This window comes from Numida meleagris, chromosome 1, assembly GCF_002078875.1.
Source record: "Numida meleagris isolate 19003 breed g44 Domestic line chromosome 1, NumMel1.0, whole genome shotgun sequence".
Lineage (NCBI taxonomy): Eukaryota > Metazoa > Chordata > Aves > Galliformes > Numididae > Numida > Numida meleagris.
In genome coordinates, this window is record NC_034409.1 from 36836357 (window position 1) to 36862480 (window position 26124).

Sequence of the window (26124 nt, forward strand, 5' to 3'; positions counted from 1 at the left end):
CCTTTCACAAACTAAGAATATACTTATTGTGGGCTGTTAGCATAGCTAGTCAAAACCACAACCTTTTCTGAGATAAAAACAATGGCACCTTAGGTGTTTGGCACAGTGATAGGGCACTGCAACTTCAATACCAATTTGTGACACTGGGTGGATCTCTGAATTCAGAAGAACAAGAAAAGAAATCCTTTACTTGACACTGCCTTGGTGTGAGAGCTGTGAGTTGGGCTCCACTCCATTAGTTAGCTTCTTGATTTCTCCACATCTTATCTGCTTCGTGGCAGGGTGAGTTGCTGTGGCATCGCTGCCGTTTGTGGCTGAAAGAATGTGGCTAAATTATCACAGCAAAGAAGCAGAATAGGCAGTTGAATGTTCATTCTGATAAGACATCAGTTGTAGAAAATGTTGGGAATCTGGTTTTTAAACGCTTGTTCTACAACAGTCCTACTGAATCTGGACTGAGCAGCAGTCTTGAAAGGTAAGGGATATTTCTGCTTAACTTTTGAGTGCACATCATTACAGCCACATCTATTACATAAATCGTTTGTTCTTTACACTGTAGTTTTATTTTTTTCAGAAAATTGTCACATTTCTTAAATAATTATCCAATTTCTATTGTGAAAAGGCTTTCAGATCTGGCAGTGTTTTAAGTTAGATGTCCAGGTGTTTGTCCTGGGTGGACTAAAATTCTGCACTGACAAAATCAAAACTATTGTATTCTCATATGTAAAGTACTTCATGTTCATTATTAAAATCATGTTCATTATTAAATTATATCTTCAGCTTGTTGCCTCAGAGAACTTATGCTTTCATCTATCTGCAAAATGGAGCTAAATTTGTACAGCTCATAATGTTCATCTGGTTTAACAGAAAACTCTGAACAACTGTCCAGGAATAATGCAACATATAATTATTCAGATGTACGTTAGAGGTACATAATTTACAAGCTACTGTAAATCTAAGAATTAGTTTTGAATTTGTATTCTAGTCTTTCTGTCCTTATAGTAATGTTGCACTGTAGGGAAGAGAAATAGTCCACTTTAAAAACACATCAGACACCACTGCTGTCTGTAGTACTTCTAATAGGCTACCACTAACATGTAAGGTTTCCTGTGTCCTGAGACTAAGTTAATATAAGGTTTCTACAATATCTGAAATATGTGGAAGACTTCACAGTGCTGTGCATTTGAATTCAGGTGCGCTCCTCAGGCAGATAATCCTCTTGTGAATTTTCCTTGCAGTTTCTTTGCTAGTTATGGAGGTTAAGCGTTGAAGCACAATCATGGGTTTTACTGAAGAATTCAGAGACTCTGGTTAGGGTTCATAGCATTTTTACAAGTGTTTAATAAAACATTTAATACAACATTTCATTGTGTATGAAGGAACTATCAGATATCCAGCTTTATGTGGTTCTTGATTGAGTTTCTCGTGTGGCCTGGAAGAACACCCCTACCAGTATTATTCCCTTCCCTTTACCTTTGCTGGAATGTAATGTTTGTGAAGCTCTTTTAACCTCTTATGATTTAACTGTTACAGAAATGCAAAGTATGTATTACTAATTCAAAGAGAGGGAACAACCTCAGTACTTACTCTGTATCTTCATAACTGATGCTCCTGCTTCTCAGATGCAGTATAACATTCATAATGTTATACCAGTATTGTCTACACATCCTAAATCATTCAGTTCAAAATTGATTGCTCTTGATACTAGATTTTCTGCTAATCCATGCTTTAATAACCTGAAACAGTTAAATAAAGCTGCTTTGAAGTTGATTTATGAGGTATTTTGTACGCTTCACTAGATTTTATATAATGGATTATAAATTTAACAGTAGAATATATAACTGCAGAGAAGAGTTTAGAAAGCTATTTTTCTGTATCTCCCTAGTCAGAACTGAATTTTATACATAAACAGTAACATCTGTTGTGTTAATCAACTGAAAGAAATATAAATGAAGACTACATTCAATTATGTATGAAGTGATTACTACCTTTTTTTTTTCAATCAGAGCTACCAGTAACACATCAGTATTCATTGTATAATTCAACTGAAATTGAATTTACTCATCACTGAAAACATGAATTGTACCATTTTCATCCATGCATCTAAAATCAGTCCAAATTGCAATGGTTTAGGCAGCTAGCAGGGACAGTGCCTTAGTTATCTGTGCTTCTCTGTTGTGTGTCTATCAGCTCAGTAAAAGCTGGATTTTGGCCACTTGCTGGTCTGTCTAGTGAGTATCTGAGCATAATTCGTCCTCTGGTTTAAAGGAGATGTGTAAACAAGCACTCAGTGCTTTTCTGATTTAACCACTCTGATTTACCACTGAAAAAAAGAGTTGTCACTAATAAAAAATACCACTTTCTATATTAATTTCTCAGGAGTAATTAAAAAAAAAGTGGAAATTTAATAGGGAACATGAAGCAAAAAAGTACAGAGAAAAAAATCATTTAATCAGGGTTTGAGAGCCAATCTCTTCTTTAGTAAAACAGCAATTTTCACTGCTTGCTAATAATTAGTAAGAAAATACATCAGCCTGATGGTATTAACAGCATCTGCCTTGAGTTCTTGGGTCAGATCTGCACATTGTGTAACATACTACATCTTCACTGACTTGAAAAGCATTGCAGCATTGTACAGCCATAAATGGTTCATCCTAGAGTTTATGTAATTCTCTGGTTTGTTACAAAAGCATCTTGCCCTCCTTTACATAGAAAAGGAAGAATCACTTGCTTGGAGCAATTGAAACAATGTTGGAAAAGAGGAGTAGGAGAAGAAATGAAGTTGTGCTCTAACTGGAGACCTGGCAACTGAAGCATTATCACCTATTGACTATGCTGGCCGTTACCCCTACTAAAGCTCATGGTGCAGTTGAGTGCAGTTTTATTTCAGAAGAAAAAAACAGCATGATAAGCAGCTGCGTGAAGTATCTTAGTCACATGGATGCTGTGTTTTGGTATTTCAAGGAAAATACAGTTTACCATCTTATCAAGGAGATTATCTTTGAAATGTGAGTTGCATATTTCCCTACTGGTGGTTGGAGTGGTCAAATAAACATGGTAAACTCAGTTTCAATCCTTTTTCCGCCTAATTCTGTAACTAGTAAAGACCCGTAAACATTTGTCTCTCATAGTCTTGGAGATTTATAAACTGCTAAACCGTTTGGAGGTGAATGCACTTGATTTGAAATTTTTGATAGAACTGTCATGCCTACAGTCTAAAATCTTTGTTGTGTCAAAGTATGCTGGAGCATCTACTTTGCATTTTTTTTATCCAACCATTATTTTATCACTTCTTTTCCTCTTGATGGCATCATTCAGTAAAGATCTTCCTCCTTCCTTTTCTGCCTGAGGGTTCTTCCCATGCTCCAGTCTATCTCCACTAGAGTTTCCCAGGCAATCTGCCTGCCACTGTGAAAAAAATAGTGGGTTTTTTTTTGCTGTTTTCTTTTCTTTGCCTTCAATTTATTTTTACTTGAAGCCACCAATCTTGCTTATATGAAGACCCAGTTCAACAATTTAATAGCTCCTCTCTGCCCTTCCTCTGGAATGAATTGCCAAAGGTTTCCCCTATGAGGACTACAATTTACATCCTCAAAGATACTTGGGCACTCAGTTTCAACTAAAATGAGCCAGGAGCTTGGCAAACCTGTGAGAATTCAGGACTAGTTAGTAATAATGTGGAGAACAATATTTTTATTAAGACTACATATCTAGACTTAGGTTTAGATTGTCCCCACTTCCCCATTCTCTCTTACGAATGACTTTAACTGTGGAAGAAGTGTAGTCATCTTGAACAGTATTTACCAGAATCTCCAATTCTACTAAATACCTGAGAGGTAAATGTGATGCAGTTCTTCTGAAAATCTTAAATCTAACAGTGTGATTGATCTATGCAAGAAAATATATGTGCATAGATCCATCACTTCTACAGTTTACCTATACAGATCAAACCGCTAATTTGAATGATTGCATATGACAAGTTACACCCATTGTGTTGAGGCAGAAGTGGAAGGACAAGTTTTCACAGGCTAAAAATGTATTTATCTTAATTATCCTATATCATTTAAAAATTATCTGAATCTAAAAGCCAGCCACTCCTCTTTCCTTGCATAGCTATTATTCTGTCAACACAGACTATGATGTACCTAGCAAGGTGATATAGAACAACAGGGCAGCTTTAAGCCATTTCCATGGTTGTTCTTATCCACTGCATGTTGGTATTCTTTTCTCAAAGCAGTATTTATGTCCATGAGATAGGTTCTTCCTGCAGGAGCCTAACCTCCCAGTTTCCCTTGAGATGAGCTCCAAATGCCCTTCACCCCTCATGTGTTCTGCACCATCCCAAAGTCCTGTAGTCTCCACCTAGCACTTTGAACTCCACAGGTGTGCGCCTTGGGCTAGACTCTGGATAGAAACAAGGATCCCCTCAACACCCTCACTTCCCGGGAACCTGAAAGAACCAAAGGACAGAATAAGTTCACTGACGTAACTCATAAATATTGTTCAAACAAAGAGTGTCTCAAGGATGGCCTTGAATACATTGATTACTGCTTTGGTCACAGTGGACTTGTCTATCCAAAGCTGGTTAGCCACTAGCTAGTAGGAGGTGATTCCTAAATTTCTGTGAAAGGGTGGCAAAGAAATGGAGCCAGCATGGACTGGAAATGGCTCCATTTTGGACTGGATGAACTTGTAGGTCTTTTCCAACCTTGCTAATTCTATGATTCAAAGACACTCTTCATGCAATGCCCTTCCACATCTCAAAATTTTGCACCCACTGTTGATTATCCCATCTGTTATGACTGCAGTTCCACAAGCCTGAGATCATCTCTTGTCCCCATTAATTTCTGCTCAACTCTGGACAGATCAGCTGGAGCACCAAGCTCTTCTTCCTCAGTGAAAGGGACATGTGAGAGGCCTTGAGGGCACTTTGTTCATGGTGCGTCTTCCTAACACTGCTGCTACAGGTGCTTTGTTAAGCTTACTATTCTTCTGCAATTCTTTCTTGCAGTGTATGCTGTTCAAAGTTGGAGAGAGGAGGTAGATCAGACAGCATAAAAAGACACCTTGTTTCACTTAGAGATGGTACAAGCAATAACACTGAAGGGGCTTTCATGTTTTTTTTGTTGTTTTGTTTTGTTTTTTTAATGAGTGATAAAGTAGATAAACACAAACTAAACACATAGTAAAAAGTAGGTCACATATAATAAGCGTTTCCACCACCAGAAAAAAAGTCAATTTTGCTGCATCACTTCAATATAGAAAGCTATCCTGGAATATATGGCAGTTTCTGGGCATGTTATGCCATAATAAATTGTGCTCAGCTGAGTAAATGAGAAAACAGAAGGAGCTGAGTACTACCTCTGAAAGTATCCAAGAATCTCAAAGATGAGACAGTACAGACCTGATTTCATCTAATCAAAAGAACTGAAAAAAAATGACCACTGCTCATCAAGTGTAAGTTTTAAAGCAATTAAAACTGCTCACAGTATCATTGTCAGTTTGGAACATTTGTTACAGTCATTACGTCGATGTGCAAAAAGAAAGCATAGGACAATCTTTCGTTAAGGTTCATAGACCATCTGTGATCAAGATCGGGAATAGAACTGATTCAGCAAAGCATTTGATCATAAACAAATTAGTTTGTTTATGGTCAGACATTTGCAGAAGTTTGCTAAATTGGGATAATAATAACAAAGATTCATGAAGCATTCCTGTGTACTATACCTTTTAACAACTGTTTCCAGAAGTACTCACTGCTGTGTTCACTAGCTTGATGAAAAATGCAGTCCTTGCTCTCAAGTTAGAAGTGGGGAAGGATGGTTCTATAAGCTGTCAGTGCAGATTTGCACAAAATGCAAAGTGTACAAAATGATTAGCTTGAAACAAAATTGATACTTTTTTAAAATTTGGCATGCCCAATGAAATACCAAATTGTTTTTTAAAGCTAAAGTAATACTTCAGATGCTCTGAAAATGTCTAAACATTTTAGAATATTATGAATAAACTGAATCACTATTATTGTCCCTGGATCAACACAAAACTGAAGTCTATACATACATATTTAATAATCATTCTTTTTAGTCTTTCCTATAAACAATAATTTTTATCCTATAAAAAAGACTACTGACTGCAATCAATTATTCCATGGTCAGATTAGCATTTTCTATTAAATTCATACCCCTAAGAGAAAAAGAATAACATGACAAAAACAGAGCCCTCACAAACAGGAATAATGTTTAAGCAGAAAAGAGAAATGGAGAGTACCATCATGAAGAGACAAAAAAAGAGGCGGAAAAGCAAAGCAGAGCAGAAAGGTTATTTCATGAAACTTTTGCAATTTTATGCCATAATACACCAAATCTTCTGAATTATAATACACTCTTAAGAATGAATGCAAGACAATTAATTTTAATTAATGTGTTAAATACAGTAACATGCTATTATCTTCACTTTGTCATGTTGCCTTAGCTCACCTCGCATTCCTGTCTCCTATTAAATCATCAAGTTTATTTTTAATTCTAGACTCTGTGCTGGTTGTATTTTGTATCCTATAGTTCTCTGTACAAATACCCAGGCTGCTTATAATGCCAGTATATTGCTTTTAGATTTAAACTTCTCAGATTTTTCTTACTTCAAGTATGTATTTGTATATGAAAGTGTAGGGAAAAGCTTTCAAGCAACAGTTACTTGCCTTTTTTAAATTAACAAGCTTTTTAGCTACATAAGCCTGAAGTGTATATTTAAATATAAGGAAAAATTGTTAATGAAATGTACATATGGAATGCATCACATATGCCTTAATACTGTTCTCATTGATTCAAGATGGCATTTTAAGTATGTAAATTCTAAATTCACAATATTGTCAATAACTAGATGTACATTAACTAAAAAAAAAAAATCTTAAAAGTGTGATGATTTTTTTAATTTCAAGACCTAGAAATAACAAAGGGCAACGTTTAGAAAGCAGGAGTTTAAATACAGTATTTGGACGAAGAGATGGAGATTCATTACTTTCAAAAATGTGCGTGCTTCCTTCGGTTTCCAAATAAAGAATTTCAAGTTTCTTTCTTTTTCACTTTCTAATCTGCCTCTAAAATTTAATGTTTATTAAGCAATTGCAGGATTTCAAATAACACATGAAGCCACATGTAACAGAAGTGTCTGAGCTGGAGTAGGAGTCAAAGTCAACATGATTCATGCTATGGTTGCTACAGAATTCATAACTAGAGTTACTTCTGTCATGATAGGCATTTAGAGCTGTTTTGCTTTTCTTCCTCTTGTAAACTCCAACAGCAGCAGCGCCTGCGGCTTTAAGCCAAGATGCAAGGTCTGTGGATAAGCCAGAACAACAGTCTGGCATGTCTCTCTGAATTGGCTCCAGAGCTTCTTTACTCAGGTATGGGAGCAATGCAGGAAGCTGAAGGATCTTCCGCAAACATACCTCCTCTTTGCATTAGTTTGTGGGTTGTGATTCATCACGGTCACATGGTTCTATAGTTCCACCAATATAAGCCTGGGCTGTATGATTCCTGTAAGAGCCTCTGTTTCTCTACCAGAAATTCCAGTATCCAGTCTATGTTACAAGCTAGAAAACAAAAACTAAGCAATAAATAAAACAGAGCAATATTGCAGTTAAGGGCTATTTGAATAAACACGTTATTGGGGTTGATTGCAGCTAAACAAGCAGCTACTTGTTCAGCCACCAGTCTAAGTCGAGTTGGTCACAAAATTCAGTTACTTGGATTATGGCAGGAGCATCTAACCAATGCTGTATCAGCGTTATCCTTCAAAAGGTGTCCTGTTCTCACAACACATCCCACAGCTACTCAGCCCAGGATTTCAGATACATTTCACAAATGGAGGTTTAATAAAAATTTTGGAGATAAGAATCATAGAATCAGTGAATGGCTTAGGCTGGAAGGGGCCTTAAAGATCATTAAGTTCCAAATCCCTGCTGTGGGCAGGGCTGCCACCCACCAGCTCAGGCTGCCCAGGGTCCCATCCAACTGGCTGTGAACACCTCCAAGTATGGGATATCCACAGCTTCTCCGGGCAACCTCTTCCAGTACCTCACCACTCTCTGAGCAAAGAATTTATTCCTAACATCTCACCTAAACCTGCCCTCTTTTAGTTTAAAGCCATTTCCCCTTGTCCTGTCACTATCAGTCCATGTAAAAAGTTGGTCCCCCTCCTACTTATAAGCTCCCTTCAAGTGCTGGAAGATGGAAGACCAAATATACTAAAGCCAGTTCTGCTACATTAGTACTGTTTTCAGAATCTCTAGCTCAGAGAAAATTTGTGTGTTCCTAGTTGTTACTGTCAATAAATGCAGCAGAGAATACGGTAAAGTCTAAGGTGTCCAAGGCACCTGGTCCAGGTTTTTGGCTCTAACTGTCTACAGACAATACACTGTCAACGCCCAAGTGTTTAAAAGTCTCTGGAATCGACCTACTATCTTCAGCTAAAGCCAGCCATTTGTAGGCCTAGTATGGTCACTAGTTTAAACAACATCTGCAGAAGCCCTGACTGATAACCAATTATTTCATCTGTAACAACACATACATATAACTAAGCTTCTGTTGCAAAAGACTCCCATAAGCTGCGTGCTCATCCTGTTAGAAACTTACTGCAGGTGCTGAATGAAGAGCAACAACACATGCCTTGTGATCAATCAGCTGCCAATGAGACAGAAATGTTCTTAAATCCAGTAGGGAATCTATCAACTCTTACCCGAAGATTATTCATTAGAATTTTCAACCCTAAAAACTTCTGTTCTTCAAGATTACTAATGCCTGTAACTTATCATGCTGCCTGTTCTGTGTAAAAGATCTTTTAATACACTTTTTCCTTTTGCTCAGCTTCTCACTGAATAATTAAATATTCTATTATGCTGCTGTTTCAGTTCTGTGAAAACAAGGGCCTGAGGTTACTTTATTGATGTTGATGCAATGGCCCATCTCTAACATGGTAAAATGTAGGTGTTTTTTTTTTTTCCATCTGCTTTCAGAACCCTTCTATTTACAGAACAAATGTTGAATATGTTTCCTCTAAAATCTCTTCTGAAATGCTTTAAATCTTGCTTATTTCAAATAAATCTTGTTTCTTGTTTATTTGCCTCACAGCAAAGGGAGGAGGAGTTGGTAAGTGGTGGAGCTTCCCATCTTTCTGTAGTGCGCTGACAAAGTTTCTTTGGAACGCAAGAGCGAGATGTGGAGTTCTCTAATAATTCGTGTTGGCTTTATTTATTGCCATATGTTTTGCAGGTAATTCTGGCATGCTCTCAGAAAAGCCACTAGGCAGGTTTGGCTTGTTTTCATCCCAAGACGACTCTAGGAAATGTTTCAAGTCTAAACGTTAATGACCTTTGTGATGTTCCAACAAGTTTCAAACCTCATTAAAAAAAAACTCACCCCTATCATTATCAACTGTCATTCCTGTCTTCTATTTCTCGAACAAGCAAAATGGATTTCTGCTTCCTTTGACATCTACGTAACTGTTGTACGCAGGTGGAACCCACAGGCTCAGGGGGAAGCACCTAACAGGCGCCGCTGCCTCCAGGGTGGGCGCGCTCGTGCCCTCACGAGGTGTTGGGAAGACATACGGGAAGCTCTCCACATTGGAACATCCAGCAATCAGCAACCAACAGCCCGGGCAGGACAGGACACGGCAGCGCCGCGGGGCACCGCATCGCCCTCCTTCTCCACAGGCGGAGGCGGGTGTGGGCGGCGCATGCGCGGTGCGGCGCTGGCGGCGGGGCGAGATGGTGGCGCCGCCGGCGGGCCCGAGCTGCAGGTCGGTGGCGGAGCAGGGCGGCGGGGGGAAGGCGGGGCGGACGCTTCCCGAAGCTTTTCTCTGGCTCTCGTCGCCGCCGCCGCTCCCGCCCCCGAGCTGACGCGGATTCGGGGCTGTTTCGGCGCTGGCCGCGCGCGGGGTAGCGGGAGGGGGGCGGTCGCGGGCGGCTCGCCGGGAGTCCCCCGCGGAGCCCCCCGAGATGTCCGTAGGTGTCGGGCGGCCGGGCGGGCAGGCAGGGCAGCGGGGCAGCGGGGCAGCGGGGCTGGCCGCCACACTGACGTGCCCTGTGCCTTATGCCTCCCCGCAGGCGGCCGCCCTCTGGCTCCCCATGACGAGCAACCAGGAGGATTTCTTCAGGGACTACCTCAAGATGTTGGCGAACATCGTCATCCTGAGCCTGCTCATCTCGGTCTCTCTGGCGTTCTGGATCGTGTCCATGACTGCGAGCACATACTACGGTGAGTCCGAAGGCCGCAGCCCGTCGGCTGGGCCCGCAGCCAGACCCCGTCTCCCCTTCCCCGCGGCGCGGTGGGGCAGGAGCTGAACGAGGCATCTGTAGGGCCTTTCCCAGCCCGAGTGCAGCTGTAAGCCCAAGTCCGAACGGGAGCTGTGCTGTCCTGTAGTGGGGGTATGGCTGATGGGCAGAGAGGGGCTTGCCGGCCTGCAGAAGTTTTATAAATGAACCTGAAGGCCTTGAGTAGGGCAGGTGGGAAAACGTGCTGGGACAGAGAGGAGAGAAACGAGAATCAGTGCTGTAGGAGAGAGATGTGTGTGGGGAGTTGCTGAGGTGGGGGCATACAGTCAGCTCTGCTCTGTTTAGGTAACTCCAATGGGCTGTGGGTTGTGTATGGTTGCAGGGACTCAAGTGCTCTCTGTGGACTGTCACTTGTGTTAAGGCCTTTTCTTACAGCAACGTGCAGATGCAGCAACGCTGCCCACAGCATCTGTTCAAACCTTGAAGAGTTGAACAGCTTTCCTGGGCAGGTGAACAGCTGTCCCTAATGCATCAGCTGCTTTGCCGCGGGAGGAGCTCCAGTGTCGCTGCAGTGTCACTCAATGCTTAGGGATGTGTTAGGAGCATGCCCAGGTGCCTGTTGTCACCTTGCATTCAGAAGAAGATATAATAAATACCCCACCAGTATATGCTTACTCTTGCAGTGGCAATTGAATATCTCTGCTCAGTGTTTTCCAGTGCTTTGGGTTTGAGGATGGCAGCACTCTCACACATACGGTCTGATTTTTGGATGGTTCTGTGTAGAGCCAGGAGTTGGCCTTGATGATCCTTACAAGTCCCTTCTGGCTTAGGATGTTCTATGATACTGACTGAACAGAGTAAAGGGACGCTCACGGTTTCATACCAGATTCTCTTCCTTATCAGAGTTACATGAAATCAAGTGTCAGATGAGCGCAGGTTATGTCTGTGGCACAGCACGGAGCTGTGTTGTGGGGGTTAGGGAAAGGCTCCGCACTAGAAGGTGGTGGGCATGGAACAGGTAGGCCAGGGCGGTGGGCACGGCCCTGAGCTGCTGGAGCTCAAGGAGCATTGGCTCTTAGATGTAGGGTTTTGATTTGGAGGTGCTGTGTGGAGCCGGGAGTTGGACTCAGTGATCCATGTGGGTCCCTTCCAACTTGAGATGATCTGTGACACCTCCGCTTTAGCTTGCAGAGAGATACTTGACGCAGAGCAGGTGTACAGAAACAGGCTTGACAAGGAGGTTTTGGTAATTATTATACTAGCGGAGTTGATGACTTAGTTTCAGTTGGGATGTGATTGTTTTTTTCAGAGTATCTGGTATGATGTTATGTTTTGGTTCTAGGAGAAAAACAATGTTTATAGCACACCTATGTATAAACTTGCTGCTAAGCAGTGTTGAACGGAGCCAAGGCCTTTCACAGTGAAGGGCCCAGGATGCTGGGAGGGAGCAGAATTAGGACAGCTGACTTAAACTGGCCAAAAGAATATTCCATACCATCATATGGTATGGAATATTGTGGCAGAAGGAGTTCTTAAGGAGTGGGAGTTCATCTTCCACTGCACGGAGGGTTGACTGGGCATTCGTCAGTGGTTAGTGAGCAATTGCTTGTGCAACACTTGTTATATACATTCATATATACATATAGCCATAACAACTATCTCTTTCCTTTTCTCTATCTTAGTAAATAGTTTTATCTCAAGCCCCAAGTTCTACCTTTTTTTCCCAGTTCTCTCCTCCATCCTACCGGGAAGGAGAAAGGTGAGCAAGCAGCTGTGGTTCTTAGCCAGTTGCCAGATTAAGCCAGAGCAGTCAAATTTAAGCAGATTGATAACAAATTGATTTTACGCATGTCTGCTCAGTAGGTGTAGCTCTCTCAGTTTTTCCACTAATTAAGGTATTCCTGCTCTTGCTATGTAACTGGATGGCGTAGGGTGGAGAACCCTGATATTACGTGAATCAAGGACTAATGGAAATAAGGAGAGTGGAGACAAATCCTCCTTTTTGCAGAGAAGGATTATGGAACATAATCTGTGTTCCTATGGAACGTAGAACATCTGTTTTCCATTTGCCTGAAACTATAGAAAGACCTTGGTTTGTGAAGGGGAATTAAGTATATAGTAGGAGTGAACTTAATCAGATAGGAGAGAGAATTGTGATGTGGTGCTTTTCTTTGAGTTTTTGAGTGAGCTGTTAGCTACGGGGCTCACCTCCACACCATCTGTGGCACTGAGCTTTTTCAGTGCATGAAAAAGAGGTTGTTTTTATCATGAAAACCTTTGTGCAGCAATGACAAGTGTTTCACTGCAAAACGCATTTACCCTATTTTCCTCCAAGGAGCCTGGGTAGCTGCAGAGCTGTAGGTACTGCTGATGCAAGTGCTCATGTTACAAACCATCATGTTCAGCTTTCCAGTGTGGCAAGCAGCTGTGCCTGTGTGAAATTTCTATTCTGTTAGATTGGTCAGATGTAATGCTAGATTTCTGATGTCATGTATTTGTCTAGCAAATATAATAAATAATTTCTCATGTTTTGGTATTGTTTTAATTCAAAAGCCACATTAACGATTAGCTTTACTGTTTTTTTTAGTAGGCTTTTTTTAAACAAAACAGTCATGAAATCTTGCTGTGGTAGTCAGTTTAAGGTATTTTTTTTTTTCTGAGGGCCTTACATCAAGTTTAAAAGAGCTCAAAGAGATGATGTTCTAAACAGCAGTCGCACCACTTTCATTTAGTAGACTTTCTTGTCATTTTTTCTGGAAATGAAAATCTTTCAGAGTAAGTTGTTCAGGATATAATCAATAGCTTTCTTGTATCTGGGTGCAAAAATCGAAGACTTTGTAACAGTCATAGTAACCATTTCTTCTTAGAATACAACAATTTGAAAGTATAAAGTATGTACTTGAAACATCTTTTGCGATGTATATCTTTAAAGTATGTCTTTAAAGTAAAAATGAGGTGATGGAATATATATGTGCATATATTGATTACTGCTAAGGCAGTAGATACATTGAGTAAGTTTTATGATTAAAATAATAAACCCTCTAACTGGACGGTAACAACTCCTTCGTTAACTTATTAATACCTTTTATTTTAGTGAGTGTTCTGGAATTTGAGAAGGAAATATGTTTAGGACATTGAAGATAAATAATCTCTTTAGAAGATAAGTTGCTATGGACACTGGTGCTGTATGGTGTGGGATATTCTTTTTCTGTTCTACAAGGAAATTCACATCGTAATGATTTGAATGATTAGGCAAAGGGGACAAGCTGGCAAATGAAGAAAAAATGTTAGAAGGCACTGTAGGTGATTTGATGAGTAAATAACTTTTTAAAAATACGCTATTTTTTATTCAGTTTTGTAAAAGTAAACTATTTGTAGTTTTAAAAAAACAATTTAATTCTTTGTTTGGGAGTTGTTCTGATGGTCTGTCTTGGTGGTTTTAGCATTCAAATTTAAAATTGTTAGTGGGGAATATAATTAAAAACTATTTTCTTGCAGAGTGTTTTGGTTTTCATTACTTTCTCATTCAATACTTCAAAACTTTCTAAACCTGCTTTATTTTCTGTGTGACAGAGATAACAGGTGAGCCATTTTTGCACAGATATTAGTAGTGGACCTGAAGTTTTTTTTTTTCTTTAGTTCCCCAAAATCAGTATTCTTTTCAAGTACATAACCTGTGATCATGTTGTTTTCATATGACAGTAGGGAATCGACAGGTTTTAGCGATGCGATGTACTACAGTTGTTCTGTGAGGGAAAATGACAAGCTGCATTCACACATTTGAATAGCCAAAGCACAGGATTTTTATTAAATTATGTCGACTAGTAAACAGAGTCATTAGGAAGCTCACAGCTCTCACTTCTGTCACCCCTAAACTCTTGTGTATTGTTCAGTTAGCAAGACATGTGAACCTAAAATCTCTGAAAACTCGAGACTTGCCTTAACGTAACAATTCTGTTGCAGCTACTGTCAGACAGCAAAACCCAGTGTGGAAGGGATTCCCCCCCGAGTGAGGTAACTTAGAAAAAGAAGGATATCTCTTAGCATAAACATATCTTCTCATGAACATGTATTTTCAGTCCTTGCTGTATACGTCACACCACAAAGAGGCTGATTTCTGATGTGAACGTGCTGGGCAAGCCAAAGGAAATTCTCGTCACTAAATCTAATACGAAGCACTTGCTAAAATATAGTAAGGACTAAAAGATAAAATAATAACTCACGCGTATTAAAGGAATGACTAATATTAAGGATATAAAAACGGTACGTTAATGAATCAACAAACAGAACTGATGATAACTGACTCGGCAGTGTTGCTGAGAGTATTTTCTAGATAGAATTGAGAAAAGTAAATGGTGGAACAAAAATTGAGGAAAAGATTAGTCTTGAGGGGGGCAGGGGCAGGAAAGAATTTCTGACAGTAAATATCTATTACAAGACATGAAACTGTTGGATATAACTTGTTTTTCAACAAGCGTACTCAGGGCTACAGACCAAGGTAAGCAGTCAGTTTTTATAGTGCTGCCAGGTTGGGAGGAGGCTGTTCATGCATGCATGGGTGGTAAAGAGGGAGTCCTCAAAGTGAAGAAGTTTGAATCACCTGTGATTCTCAGCTGAGCCAAGTTTTCTGTAAATTAGAGGAACAGAGACAAAACTGGGAGAACTGCACTGGTAACTTCAAGCTTGCTTGAGGATAAACATTTAAATGGAAACCAGACTAACACCAGACTTAAATCCTCTGGCTGCCTTTCCTTAAATACAAGATCTATAACATCTGTTCTTTCATAAAAACAGTGGTTTAACAGGGGAGCCCAAGGCTTGCTGAAGTAAGCTTAATTTTCAGTTCCTTTACAGTTTTAAGCGTTCCTAGTTTACTTTGAAAGTTCCTAGGGCTGCTAGCCCTTTTGGTTAATGTAGTCATAAGAAGATCCATTGTGTTATAATGGATGCTTTTGCAGATGCTGAGGGATAGAGATTCTCCCTGTTGAGGAGATGAACTGCTGTGGGGGAGAGAAGGACCCAACAGCACCCTAAAGATGGATAAAGAAGATCAGATAGCAGTGGAAGCAATGGAACAAATATTTGTATTTTACACCACAGCAGTCTGTAATTGATGTATTACATGACTGAAGAAGTCGGTAGCCTAGTTCAGTACAAGCAGCTAATGCAAGAGAAGGGAACTGCGTTGTCCAGGTTACCTGATATATCCCCATCTGTTGTTTTGTTTTCATTTTTTGAAATGAAACACATTGTCAGAAAAGCCAATAATTTGCTAGCAAGAAAGAAAATCTCAGTATTTTCTAATTGTAAATTCATGGTGTCTGCCCACTGTAAGTACTGCCTACGCTTGCCCTCATCTTGTGAGTCTGTAGCAGAATCAGAAAGGAAGGAGTTTCACATGAGACTTGAGGCAGCAGGATCTGTTTAGTTGGGCTTTTTGAAAGGCTTTTTTCATTGCATCTATAGCTAGAATTCAGTTTTGCATGTGGCTACAGAGCTGAAAATGACAACAGGCTTCAAAAAGGGTTTGGACAAATATGTGGGGGTGATTTTAGAAATTAAAACATAAAAGTTCCGATAAAAAGGGGAATATAAGTCTGTATATCTTTCTTATGCTCTTCCACTGAGCGTGTGCACCTGGCTGCTGCCAGATGGGGTTCTGAGTCAGGCAGATGTTTGGCTTGATCCAGTGTGCTAGTTTGTATGTTTTCAACCAGGTTTAGTGTAGAAACAGTGAAAATGGTTTGGATACCAACAAGAGGGATTTTCTTTTTTTTACTACTGTAAAACGCGGCTGAACAACTGAACTTCCTTTGTCAGTGCAAATTATCAGTGTTGCTGTGGAGAACATATGGTTTGTTCATACACCAGTAGGAAACAATTAGTATATAGAGCAACCATATACATGAACAGCAGCACTTCCAGGTAGTTTTATTAGAAGACATAAAGCATCAGTGCAGCTCAACTCAGCACTTAATATATTACAGTAGAAGCCAAGTAGAAGCAGTCTGTTTACATAGTGTAAAATTCTAATTCACGACATGGCTGACAAAGTGACAGCATCTGATACATTCTAGGAATACTTCAAAATACAGGATGGAAAAAAGGATGTGAAAGAGCTACTAAACTAAAGTTTTGTTAAACAATAGTGACTTTTCCTGAAATCCCTACTATTTGGGATTCCTTGAAAGGCGAGGTAAAGTTTCCAATATGATGTTCTGATTGTCCTTCCGTAACAGAAGAGTGCTAAAAAGCTTTAGTGACTACAGATAATGCTGTTCGTTCCCTGCATTGCTCCCATATATTCTGAACTTTGATTAAAAAAAAAAAATGCCATCATCATCATGAACAATTCAGGTTTATTCATTAAGTTCTGAGCGAATCACTCATCACATGATCCGTGAGAGAGGCACTTGCCCTAATTTGTTTACTTGGATTTGCTTTGTAGTCTCTTTACATGAAAGGAATGGTAATGCTTTATTAACCGTGATTTTACATTGTGTTTTATTCATGTTTGAAACTGAATTCTACATACCTTATTGTGAGTGCGTACTTTGTCTGAAATCTGAACATATGTTTTATTAAAGTAGATTTCAGTTGTTTGTAACATTTTGCATGTTAATTTTTGGGGTTTATGAATCCTTTTCAGAATGAAAAATCTCACTGTGTTTATTTCTAACAAATTTACCATTTCTTGATCATTAACATTAGTTAATTCAATGTATTTTCTGTTTTCTGTGATGGCTGAATAAAAAAAAATGAGTAGATAATTAGAGGTATTTTGATCTTCCTGTCATAAAAATACTTTGTTTTGAATGGTAAGGAGGTTTAATCTCTGTTAAGGTCAGATTTTAAATATGTTCTTGGAGAGAAATATTTTTCAGATATAAAGGCACTAAAAAACTTAAAATGAAATGGTTACGTATCATCCTTATATTTACCAGGTAATATACGACCAATTTCTCCATGGCGCTGGCTTTTTTCACTCGTAGTTCCAGTAGTGATTGCTACACAGGGTTTTAAGAAGAGGAGTCTTGATCACAGTGGTGCATTGGCAGGTATGTTTCTTCCGAGATTATTAAGCTAAACACTCAAACTGAATTAAGATCCCTTTTACTGTATGTAATATTCTTTTAACACCATTCTACCTGGTTCAGTGTAAATGTAAGTGTACGTACCTTGAATTCAAACTCACACTGCTTCAGTCAAGTTAACTTTTGCAGCTGTTTGCAATTTGTTCCATTAATATTATTGTTAGATTTATGTAATTTTACAAGATCGTTTTGAACTTTGGTACAATTTGCAGTTAAATCTGCATTATCTGGAGATAATGATGTGAAAGAGGCAGTGGTAAGGAAATACCATAAATCCAAACCATGCCAGCAGCCTACCTGCCTGGTAGGAAACCAGTAAAGATAACATGGTTCTCCTTTCTCTAATATGAGCATTTTTGTCTCCCACAAATAAGAAGAAAATTAAATCTGTTTTTCACTTCAAGCCTCTCTGGGAGCTGTTGAGTTATGGCCTGAACCACTGATTGAGCACCTGGAGGAAAGACCCAGTCAACCCTGGGAGCACAGGTGAAGGCAATTCACTGTGTGACCAGAAGGGGTGGAGCCAGGCTTCATTTAAGGGCTCCTAGACCTCCTTTGAGGGCTGGCTGCCACTGAGGAAGGATCTCTTTCTGGAGATCCCTCCTTGGTGGAAGCTTTTTCCTGTGAACCCAGAATCTTCTGATATGGGTGAGCGATCTACTTCCCTTCCTTTATAGCACCTTGCTATTGTGCCGGTTCTTCCATCCCTTTTGTAATGCCTTTTCCATCCTGTCAATCTTTCCAATTACTACAAAGCCAGTGACTGTTGCAACAGTGTTTTTTTTTGACAGTGAGGAAAAAAAAGTACTCGGTGTTCATTGAAATCTGGTGCAAGACCTCTGGTTGAGGTGGCTGACCCTTCCTTGTCTTGGGGCATTATCTGAGCTGATGGTCAGTGGAAAGAAACAACCCACGATCTCTTCCTCCAATGTCACCGATCTGTAAATACTGTTCTGTCTGTGAGCTCAGAGGGAGGATTTTCTAGGTTTAAGAGCATGTTTTCTTTCAGTTGTGAGGAGTTGTGGGCACTGAGAAGTAGACTTCCTCTGTGGAGGAGTTTAAAAAAAAAAAAAAAGCATGTCCAGCAGCTCAAATACTAAAGAAAATAACAGAAAGAAAAAGATCAAACAAATCAGAAACAAAAGAAAATTAATGGCAGGGAGTGGCCTTGTGTGGGGAGGGGGGTTTGATCCTTAAACTGAAGATAAGATTGCAGATAGAGAAGTAGTCACAGGTATCTATGTACTTCTCATATGAAGAGTCAAGTTTTATGGGCAGATATCCTTTGTCTTTTCTTTATTGCTCTATCTTTTGCACTGCTTTACCGATTCATGACAAGAGAAGATCTTCAAAAGAAGTCGTATCCTCTAGCAGTAGCAATAAAATTAGCAATTTTAGCAATGAAATTTACGAGAAAATAATAAAGGTAACTGATATTTTTCAGTCAAGATGTCTCTCAAGTTCTCATTACAGATGTTAAATGCTTCATTAATTTCCTTATTGCATGTTTATCTCAGGTTTATCATGATGTTCATTTATCATGAAGATTGTATTCAAGAGACTAAAGTACTTAATTGCTTTGCAGTTAAGTTGTTACGTGAAGGAATTTTACATACTTTTTTTTCTTTATAGGATTGGTGGTTGGATTTATCCTTACAGTTGCAAATTACAGTTTCTTCACTTCTTTGCTCGTATTTTTTGCTACTTCTTCAAAACTTACTAAATGGAAAAAAGATATAAAGAAACGTATAGATTCAGAATACAAAGAAGGTAAGCCCTAACACTTTGGTTTCTTCAGTTCCCTTCTGAAGAGTAAATGCTTTGTATTCCCCTTTCTTTCAAGGGGTCAGATGTGATGTAACACCCAGTATAGCGAACACTTGTCATTCCCATCCCCTTATCCCCATGAATGTCAACAAGCAACTTACGTTTTGAAAATGTGTATTTTTAAAATTTAATGTTATATGTGTGTGTTTTGCTTTTGTCTCCAGCTGTTGTATTTCAAGGTGTTTTATCTGAAAATACTAAAATTTTGTTCTGTCTCTTTAGGTGGACAGAGGAATTGGTTGCAAGTATTCTGTAATGGTGGTATTCCTACTGAACTGGCTATCTTGTATATGATAGAAAGTGGACCTGGTGAAATTCCAATAGACTTTTCAAAGTATTACACAGCATCATGGATGTGCTTATCCCTTTTGGGAGCTTTGGCATGCTCAGCTGGTGATACGTGGGCATCAGAGATTGGTAGTGTTATGAGTAAAAGCAAGCCAAGGCTGATAACAACCTGGAAACAGGTTCCAGTAGGTGAGATATCTGTTCTATATTTTCTTCTCTTAATATTTTGCTGATTTGTTTTTGGATTATGTATCCAACTTGAAAAGTTCCGAAAAAGCCTCAAAAAACCAAACATCAGGAAACTGAGATTTGAAAATGCTAGCAGGAATGCATTCTCTGAAATGTATTCTACTCAGTTGTGTTTCTGTTGTACACCGTCTGTGAGATGCATCGGCATAGAGTCTGGTGAGCTAACATCATTCTTAGTGAATGTTGTCACTTCTTGGCTCTGGTACTTGACTCATAGAAGTGTTTATACTGACAATAACACAAAGAATACAAGTTATGAACTGTGTTTTTCAGTCATTAACATTTTAACAGAAGAAATATTTTTCAGTACAGATGCTGTGGAAAATTCACTTAGTCAAATAGCTCATTTCTTTTAATGTCTTACAAAAGTATGCAAAATGAGCCTTCTGTCTGTGAAACCATTCTTACACAGTGGATGACATTGGTGCCTTAAATCCCTGTGTCTTTTTTGAGTCTTGCAGGCATGCTGATATGCGTTTTACACATTGTGTGGGCATTTCTTTCCTCGTTATAAATGTTCTTCAGTTTGTTTTTTTTCAGTAAACTATCAAATGTCTTTTCTATGGATTTTACTCTTTTAAACGTATTGGTGAAATACATCTTCATTTACTTCTGAAAGAGGCATTGTTTTAATAGCCTGCATAACTCAAGCTCTGTGTTCTTTGAGCCATTTTTTTTTTCCCTCCAGGCTTGCAGCAGTCAGATACCAGGTTACATTGACCAGGTTACACTGAGAAGTTTGCTATCTGGTTTTGCTTCGTTTATTGCTAGGAAATATTTCTACGTAACAAGCCTTAGAGACAGGGAAAGTAATGTTAATACATAGGATATAGTGGTACCAGTTAAGCATCTGAGCAGCATCATGGGAATTGTAAATAAAGGCTGTGATGGCAGAGTCTTCTGGATAGATATGACTATGAGCATAGTAAATGTAAGTCTGCAAGAAAAAAAAAACAGTAAATCAGCTTGGTTTTCTTTGATTTAGGTACTAATGGAGGAGTTACATTAGTGGGCCTGCTCTCAAGTTTTCTTGGTGGCATGGCAGTAGGTATAGCCTACTACATAACACAGCTCATTTTCGTGAGTGATCTGGATATGTCGGCTCCACAATGGCCAATTATTGTGTTTGGTGCAGCAGCTGGCTTACTGGGATCAATTCTTGATTCATATTTGGGTGCTACGATGCAATACAGTGGTAAGAATTCTCTTTTTTCTTATCTTTTTTTCCTCTCTTAATATGACCTAAAAATGCCCTTCATGTGAGGAAGGGCTGAGGCATACAGAGTACAGATCACAAAGAACAAAGAGTCAAAGTGATGAGCATCATAATGACAACAAGAGCAGTGGCAGTTGATCCTCACTTGTGTCTTTCATCCTCTTCATTTTGCACATTTTGGTTTATTTGTCTTACATTACTGTCTTGTTGATGACTGAAAGAGACCAGAGGTTTCCGACATGCTACCTTGGCAAAAACAATTGCTGCCTCCTCCTTTTCTCTGTATCTAATTATGGTAACCTTTTATAAGAGAAAATGTCGCCTTAATTTTGTCCATTCACTCAGACTAATTGGTAACTGCACAGTCTCCATTTCTTACTCTGGAGACCTAGTGTAGTATCAGCTTTAAGAACTAAACAAGAAGAGCTCTGAGAAGATGTGCCCATTATTCTATAGTCTGTTTTTTGACTGCTTAGTAGAGTACTGTTTCCTGGAAATTAAGTGTTTCACAAGCTAGCTGTAGTTTTATTTAAACAAATTGGTGTCCACTGAAAAGGGTTGTCAGCTGTTTGATCCTAAATAATTCCACTATTTACTTATTGCTCCCTCAGATCATTGTGAAGGAACAATACAGGCAACCTTCAGACTAAGCTTTATATTTTAAAATCCATATTTGATGCTATTCTGTTCGAAAGCTGATTTGCAGAAAGAATTTAAGTTTTCTGATTTTATTATCACTACGCTTTGTGTGCTCTGTTCTTTGTAGAGCCAGGAAAGTCCAAGCCAAAATGGAATGTTTAACCATTTGAGGAATTCTTAAATATAATTCTTTATTACTGAAGATGAAGCACTTAAGCACTCAGACAATGTTTCATTCTCCTAGTGACGCAGATGCATTAAGAGAATGTGGTAAACTGAGCTAATGCATGTCTGCGTTTATCTTCTGTTTCTTACTCACTTTAGATATTTTTTTCCATGCTCAGCAACTTAGTTTGTAAGCTACAGCCGTTTTGTGTTTTTTGATTGTTTTATTGTTTTTTCTAAGATTTCTCTGAGGTGCTGAAAATTTTTCAGTAAAGTAGCAGTTCAAAATGATGTTTCTGTATTGTGGGCATTAGCAGATATTCCAGTATACAGGGAAGAATAATTTTAGTTCAAAATGTGCTCAATTGTTTTGGAGCGTTTGTTTATGTCAGCCTTAAACCTGTGCATGTATGCACACCTGATCGGTGTTTCGCTAACCCGTGAGTGAGCAGCCATTAAAATCAAGCATGCTAGAATGTTACACCTTCACCAACATATAAAACTGGACAAAACATGGGATAATGGAACATGCTCAGTAACAGAAAATGAGACATGGTGCTCAAATGCTGGGAGCACATAGGCACAGCAGGAAATTACTTATAGGAATAAAATGCATGGTAGTATAAAACTAAATAGAAATGTTAAATTCAGGCTCTACCCAGACCTTGTTTTCTTTCAGCTCATTTAGAAGCGTTACTTCCATAGTTTTCTTTTAAAAACAAATCTTCCTAACAGTCAGTTGTTTCTGTTGTGTTCAGAACAGCATCCTTTGCCTTAGAGTGGCTCTCCCAATAGCTTTTTCCTCTTCCGATTTAGCTCGTGTTTCCTACCTTTCTTTGTCACAGAGCTGCGTGAAGAGGTAAGTAGACTCAGTAGAAGCACAGCTTCTCAAAACTTTGAACTCAAAGTATTGCATTTGGGTTTCACTCTTTGAACCTACCAGATGTAGCTAACCATAATTTTGTTTAGACTTCTGTTGTCTTTTCTTACAGGGTCAAATGCTGTAATGGTAAAGGGAATATAGAAAGTTGCATACACTGGGTTACTATGTTTCTTTTCATCTGCATTGCCTTTTTAAAATGAAGTCTCTACCTCTTCCCAGGTTTTGACAAGAATACCAGCATGGTTGTCAGCTATCAAACAAGAGACTGCCAGCACATATCTGGAAAACCTATATTAGACAACAATGCAGTAAATCTTTTTTCTTCTCTGCTTGTTGCTCTGGTGTTTCCAGCTGTGGCATTGTGTTTCTGGCCAAGAGGTTGAAATGGCTTAAGGCTTTCAGCATGCAATTCAGTTATATTCAATCTTTCTTAAAGACTTCTAAGGGTGCTCTAAGAGCTCTCTTAAAGAGAGGGATCTGAACGTTTGAGAGAGCCAAAGGACTTTCCCTCTCAACTTATGTAAGCATCATATGGCAGAAGCCATCTTTCAGGGCAAGAAGTTTTGTCAATATGCTCTTGCTGCTCCTTGAGTGGGTGCAGATCATCGCCAAGTGAGGTAAAGCACTTTGTCCTCCTGGAGCCTAAGGGTTGGGTTCAGCGGTCTCAATGGAGGATCAAGAAACTGGAAAAGGAAGTCTAATCTACATTTACAAGTGTGATGGAGCACTGAAGCTGCTGTCCAAGCCAGGCACAAAGTCCTTTGCAACTTTGTGTAGGCAGCGGTAACACAGGCGAAAAGGATGAATTCTGGTTTGTTATTTCCTATAATCTAGAGTATGTAAAGTTTTATGGAAATACTTTGGGGAGGAAAATAAAGTAAGCCTTGTTGCCTATTCTGCATCCTGATAAAACTTTTACTTCCCTGAAAAATACAGGTGGTAAAAATAATGCTATTACATAATGTTTGGTGCAAAAGGCTATGTTTAGAATAAAAAAAAAGTGTTTCCAGTAAGAATAATAAATTTGCCCATGTTTATTTGAAATTGTTGTTTCCTTACTAATGATATATACGAAGATTGTAAACGCTGTTGTAATGCGATAGTTGTTAAATTATCTAGGATTAAATATCAAAATTTTGAATTCACATTCATTGTTTTATAAATATGCAGATTGTCTCTACACATAGAATTACTTCATGATATTTAGCATTCCGAGCAAACTATATTCTTTGATTTTTGCACAGCAGTGTAAGTTTTTCTTACTTCTTTGTGAGGCTGCTATTCACAGATGAGAGTCTCAACCAGAGAAGCTACAGAGGTCATCCTCAAAGTGAGTAGAGAGTCTCAATGGCAAATCATTTGGAAGAGGGAATTCAATTTTAGTGCTCTGTCTGCCATATTAGATTGTTCCATCTTTCATCATTAATTATAGAAGATGTGGAAGTTACTGAGCCAGCACAGATTGTATTTAAACTAACTGTATACCTTCGTAATAACTGGAGCCATTCAGAAGGTAGAGCCTGTACTGTTGACTTAAGCTTTTTTTTATCTTTAGAGGTAGGTGAATATTTGTGTTAAATAGCTGATTTTTTTATTTTTTGAACAAGCGTGTTGTGTACGTTGCCTGTCCAAATTCATTTGGATCATGTACTCTGTTGCTTTTTTTTGAGAATATTGAAAAATTATAACACCTTCCACATTGGATTTATTAACTTGAAATCTACTCTGTAAGTCTGGAATTCAGCACTGGAACTGGTTTTATCCAGATATATAGATGAGATTTGAAATGTGTAAAAGCTTTCTGAAAAGAACAAGTTGTGTGATTGCTGTACGTTAGCCTTTCTGTGGAAAGGCACGCAACTATAAAAGGAATGTATGCACTTAATCTATAGCAATGGATACATGATATTTTTATAGGTTGAGTGGATTTATGCTGCTTCTGCATAAAGGCTGTGTTTGCTGGTTTTTAGGATTTTATTAATACTTCTGTAATTTCTGGAATTAAGAAATGCACATTTTTGTAAGATAATTTCTGTTTCAATTAAATGCCTTATTTTTTTTATTATTTTGATTCCTGAAACAAAGTCGGCTTTCAAACACTGAAGTAGACTTAGCCTGCTTTTCACTACTGTTCAATGTGAGTCTCGTTTTAAAAACAGCGTGTCACAGTGAGAAGGCATCTTTAGTTTTAAATCCATAGCAGCATGAAATGCTTTTATGTGTTGTCATATGAATTAACGTGATCCCATCGGAGTCCTGCAGGAAGGACCTGCAAAGGCCACTATTGAGAATTTTACATTTATCTTACCTTCACAGTGGTGACACTGAGTTGCTCATGAAATTCCCACTCCTAAATCTTCAATATTTAGTAAGATCTGAGTACTCCTGAGCTCCAAAAAGGACAGTGTTAACTCTAGGTATATCAGCTGAGGTACAGCTTAGGCTAATTTAGTTACTTCTTTTTAATGGAAGTTACAGGGAGGAAGACACAGTATGTGGCTGCACCTGTGAACAACCTGTTAACTGATGCATCACTAAGAGCCCTTACTGAGATGAGAAAGGAGCAGACAGGAATACTGCCTGTCCATGTGATGCCTGGGGAGAAAGAAAGTGTAGAAGTAAAAGGGAAAATGAGGAGAGGAGCTGGGGTGAAAACAAAGAAATTAAAAACGCGTGAATGTGTTTTGCTTCAGAACTGTTGGTAGCTTTAGTATATGAGATAATTCTATCACTAAATTTTATTGAAGTGCCACTAAAGTTTTCCTCAGCCCCAAGAGGATACACTGGATTTTTTTAACTGAAAAGTTTCAGTTGTGAAACATTGTTCCTCATTTTTGGCTTGATTTTTAGATGTGTTAGAAGTTCAAGAAAAAGTATGATTATGGCAGAATTTATTTTTAATAAATAACACATTGCAATCACTCTGTGTATGAGAAGTCTTTAGCCAGGTCTCGCTTAGACTTGGTGTCCTGATCCTGAGCGTTGAAGGGTGTTGGTATCAGAGTGACCAATATTCAGAATTACTTTTTGTGTTTCTGTTTTGCTCCCTGTAGGTTGTTTCGGGTCTGTCTGTGTTGCTGTTGACTGGTCTGTCATTACAGCTGCGAAGCACAGTTTGCTGGGACAATGAAATGAGGAGGTATAAAAAATGAAGAGGATATATCACCTCTCTTGAGATTTAAGGAGTAGCTAACGTTCAGATAACTGACTTTTCAGAGCAGGGGGCTGTGTTTTCCCCCAGTATTACTCTGGTCCCTTTTTTTTTTTTTCCCCTAAACTTAATTATCCAGATCCTGAAATTGCACTACATCATTATTTTTCAAGTAGGAGTTAACCTGTTTTACAGGAAGTTAGAGCTTTGACTTAGAGCTTTGTAGATATATCGCACTCTCTGCTTCTGGCAGTTCTTCCAGTGCTGCCAGGTCTTCTGTTGCTTCACACCAGGACCAACCTGTCGGAGTGTCTGCATCTTCCAGTGTCACTGTAACTGGAT

General features: G+C 38.9%; 1 protein-coding gene across 2 annotated transcripts; it reads left to right on the top strand.

Annotated features, from left to right (window-relative positions):
• Nucleotides 9346–25552, top strand: TMEM19 (transmembrane protein 19). Of its 2 annotated transcripts, none has more exons than XM_021385183.1 (7): nt 9346–9795; nt 10103–10253; nt 17215–17328; nt 18997–19134; nt 19414–19668; nt 20714–20923; nt 22851–25552. In XM_021385183.1, exons 1-7 carry the CDS (start codon nt 9361–9363, stop codon nt 23012–23014), a joined length of 1467 nt encoding a protein of 488 aa, XP_021240858.1. In that variant the 5' UTR covers nt 9346–9360; the 3' UTR covers nt 23015–25552. The 2 variants fall into 2 exon arrangements, with proteins under 2 accessions (XP_021240858.1, XP_021240860.1); XM_021385185.1 differs by lacking the exon at nt 9346–9795 and adding an exon at nt 9824–10000.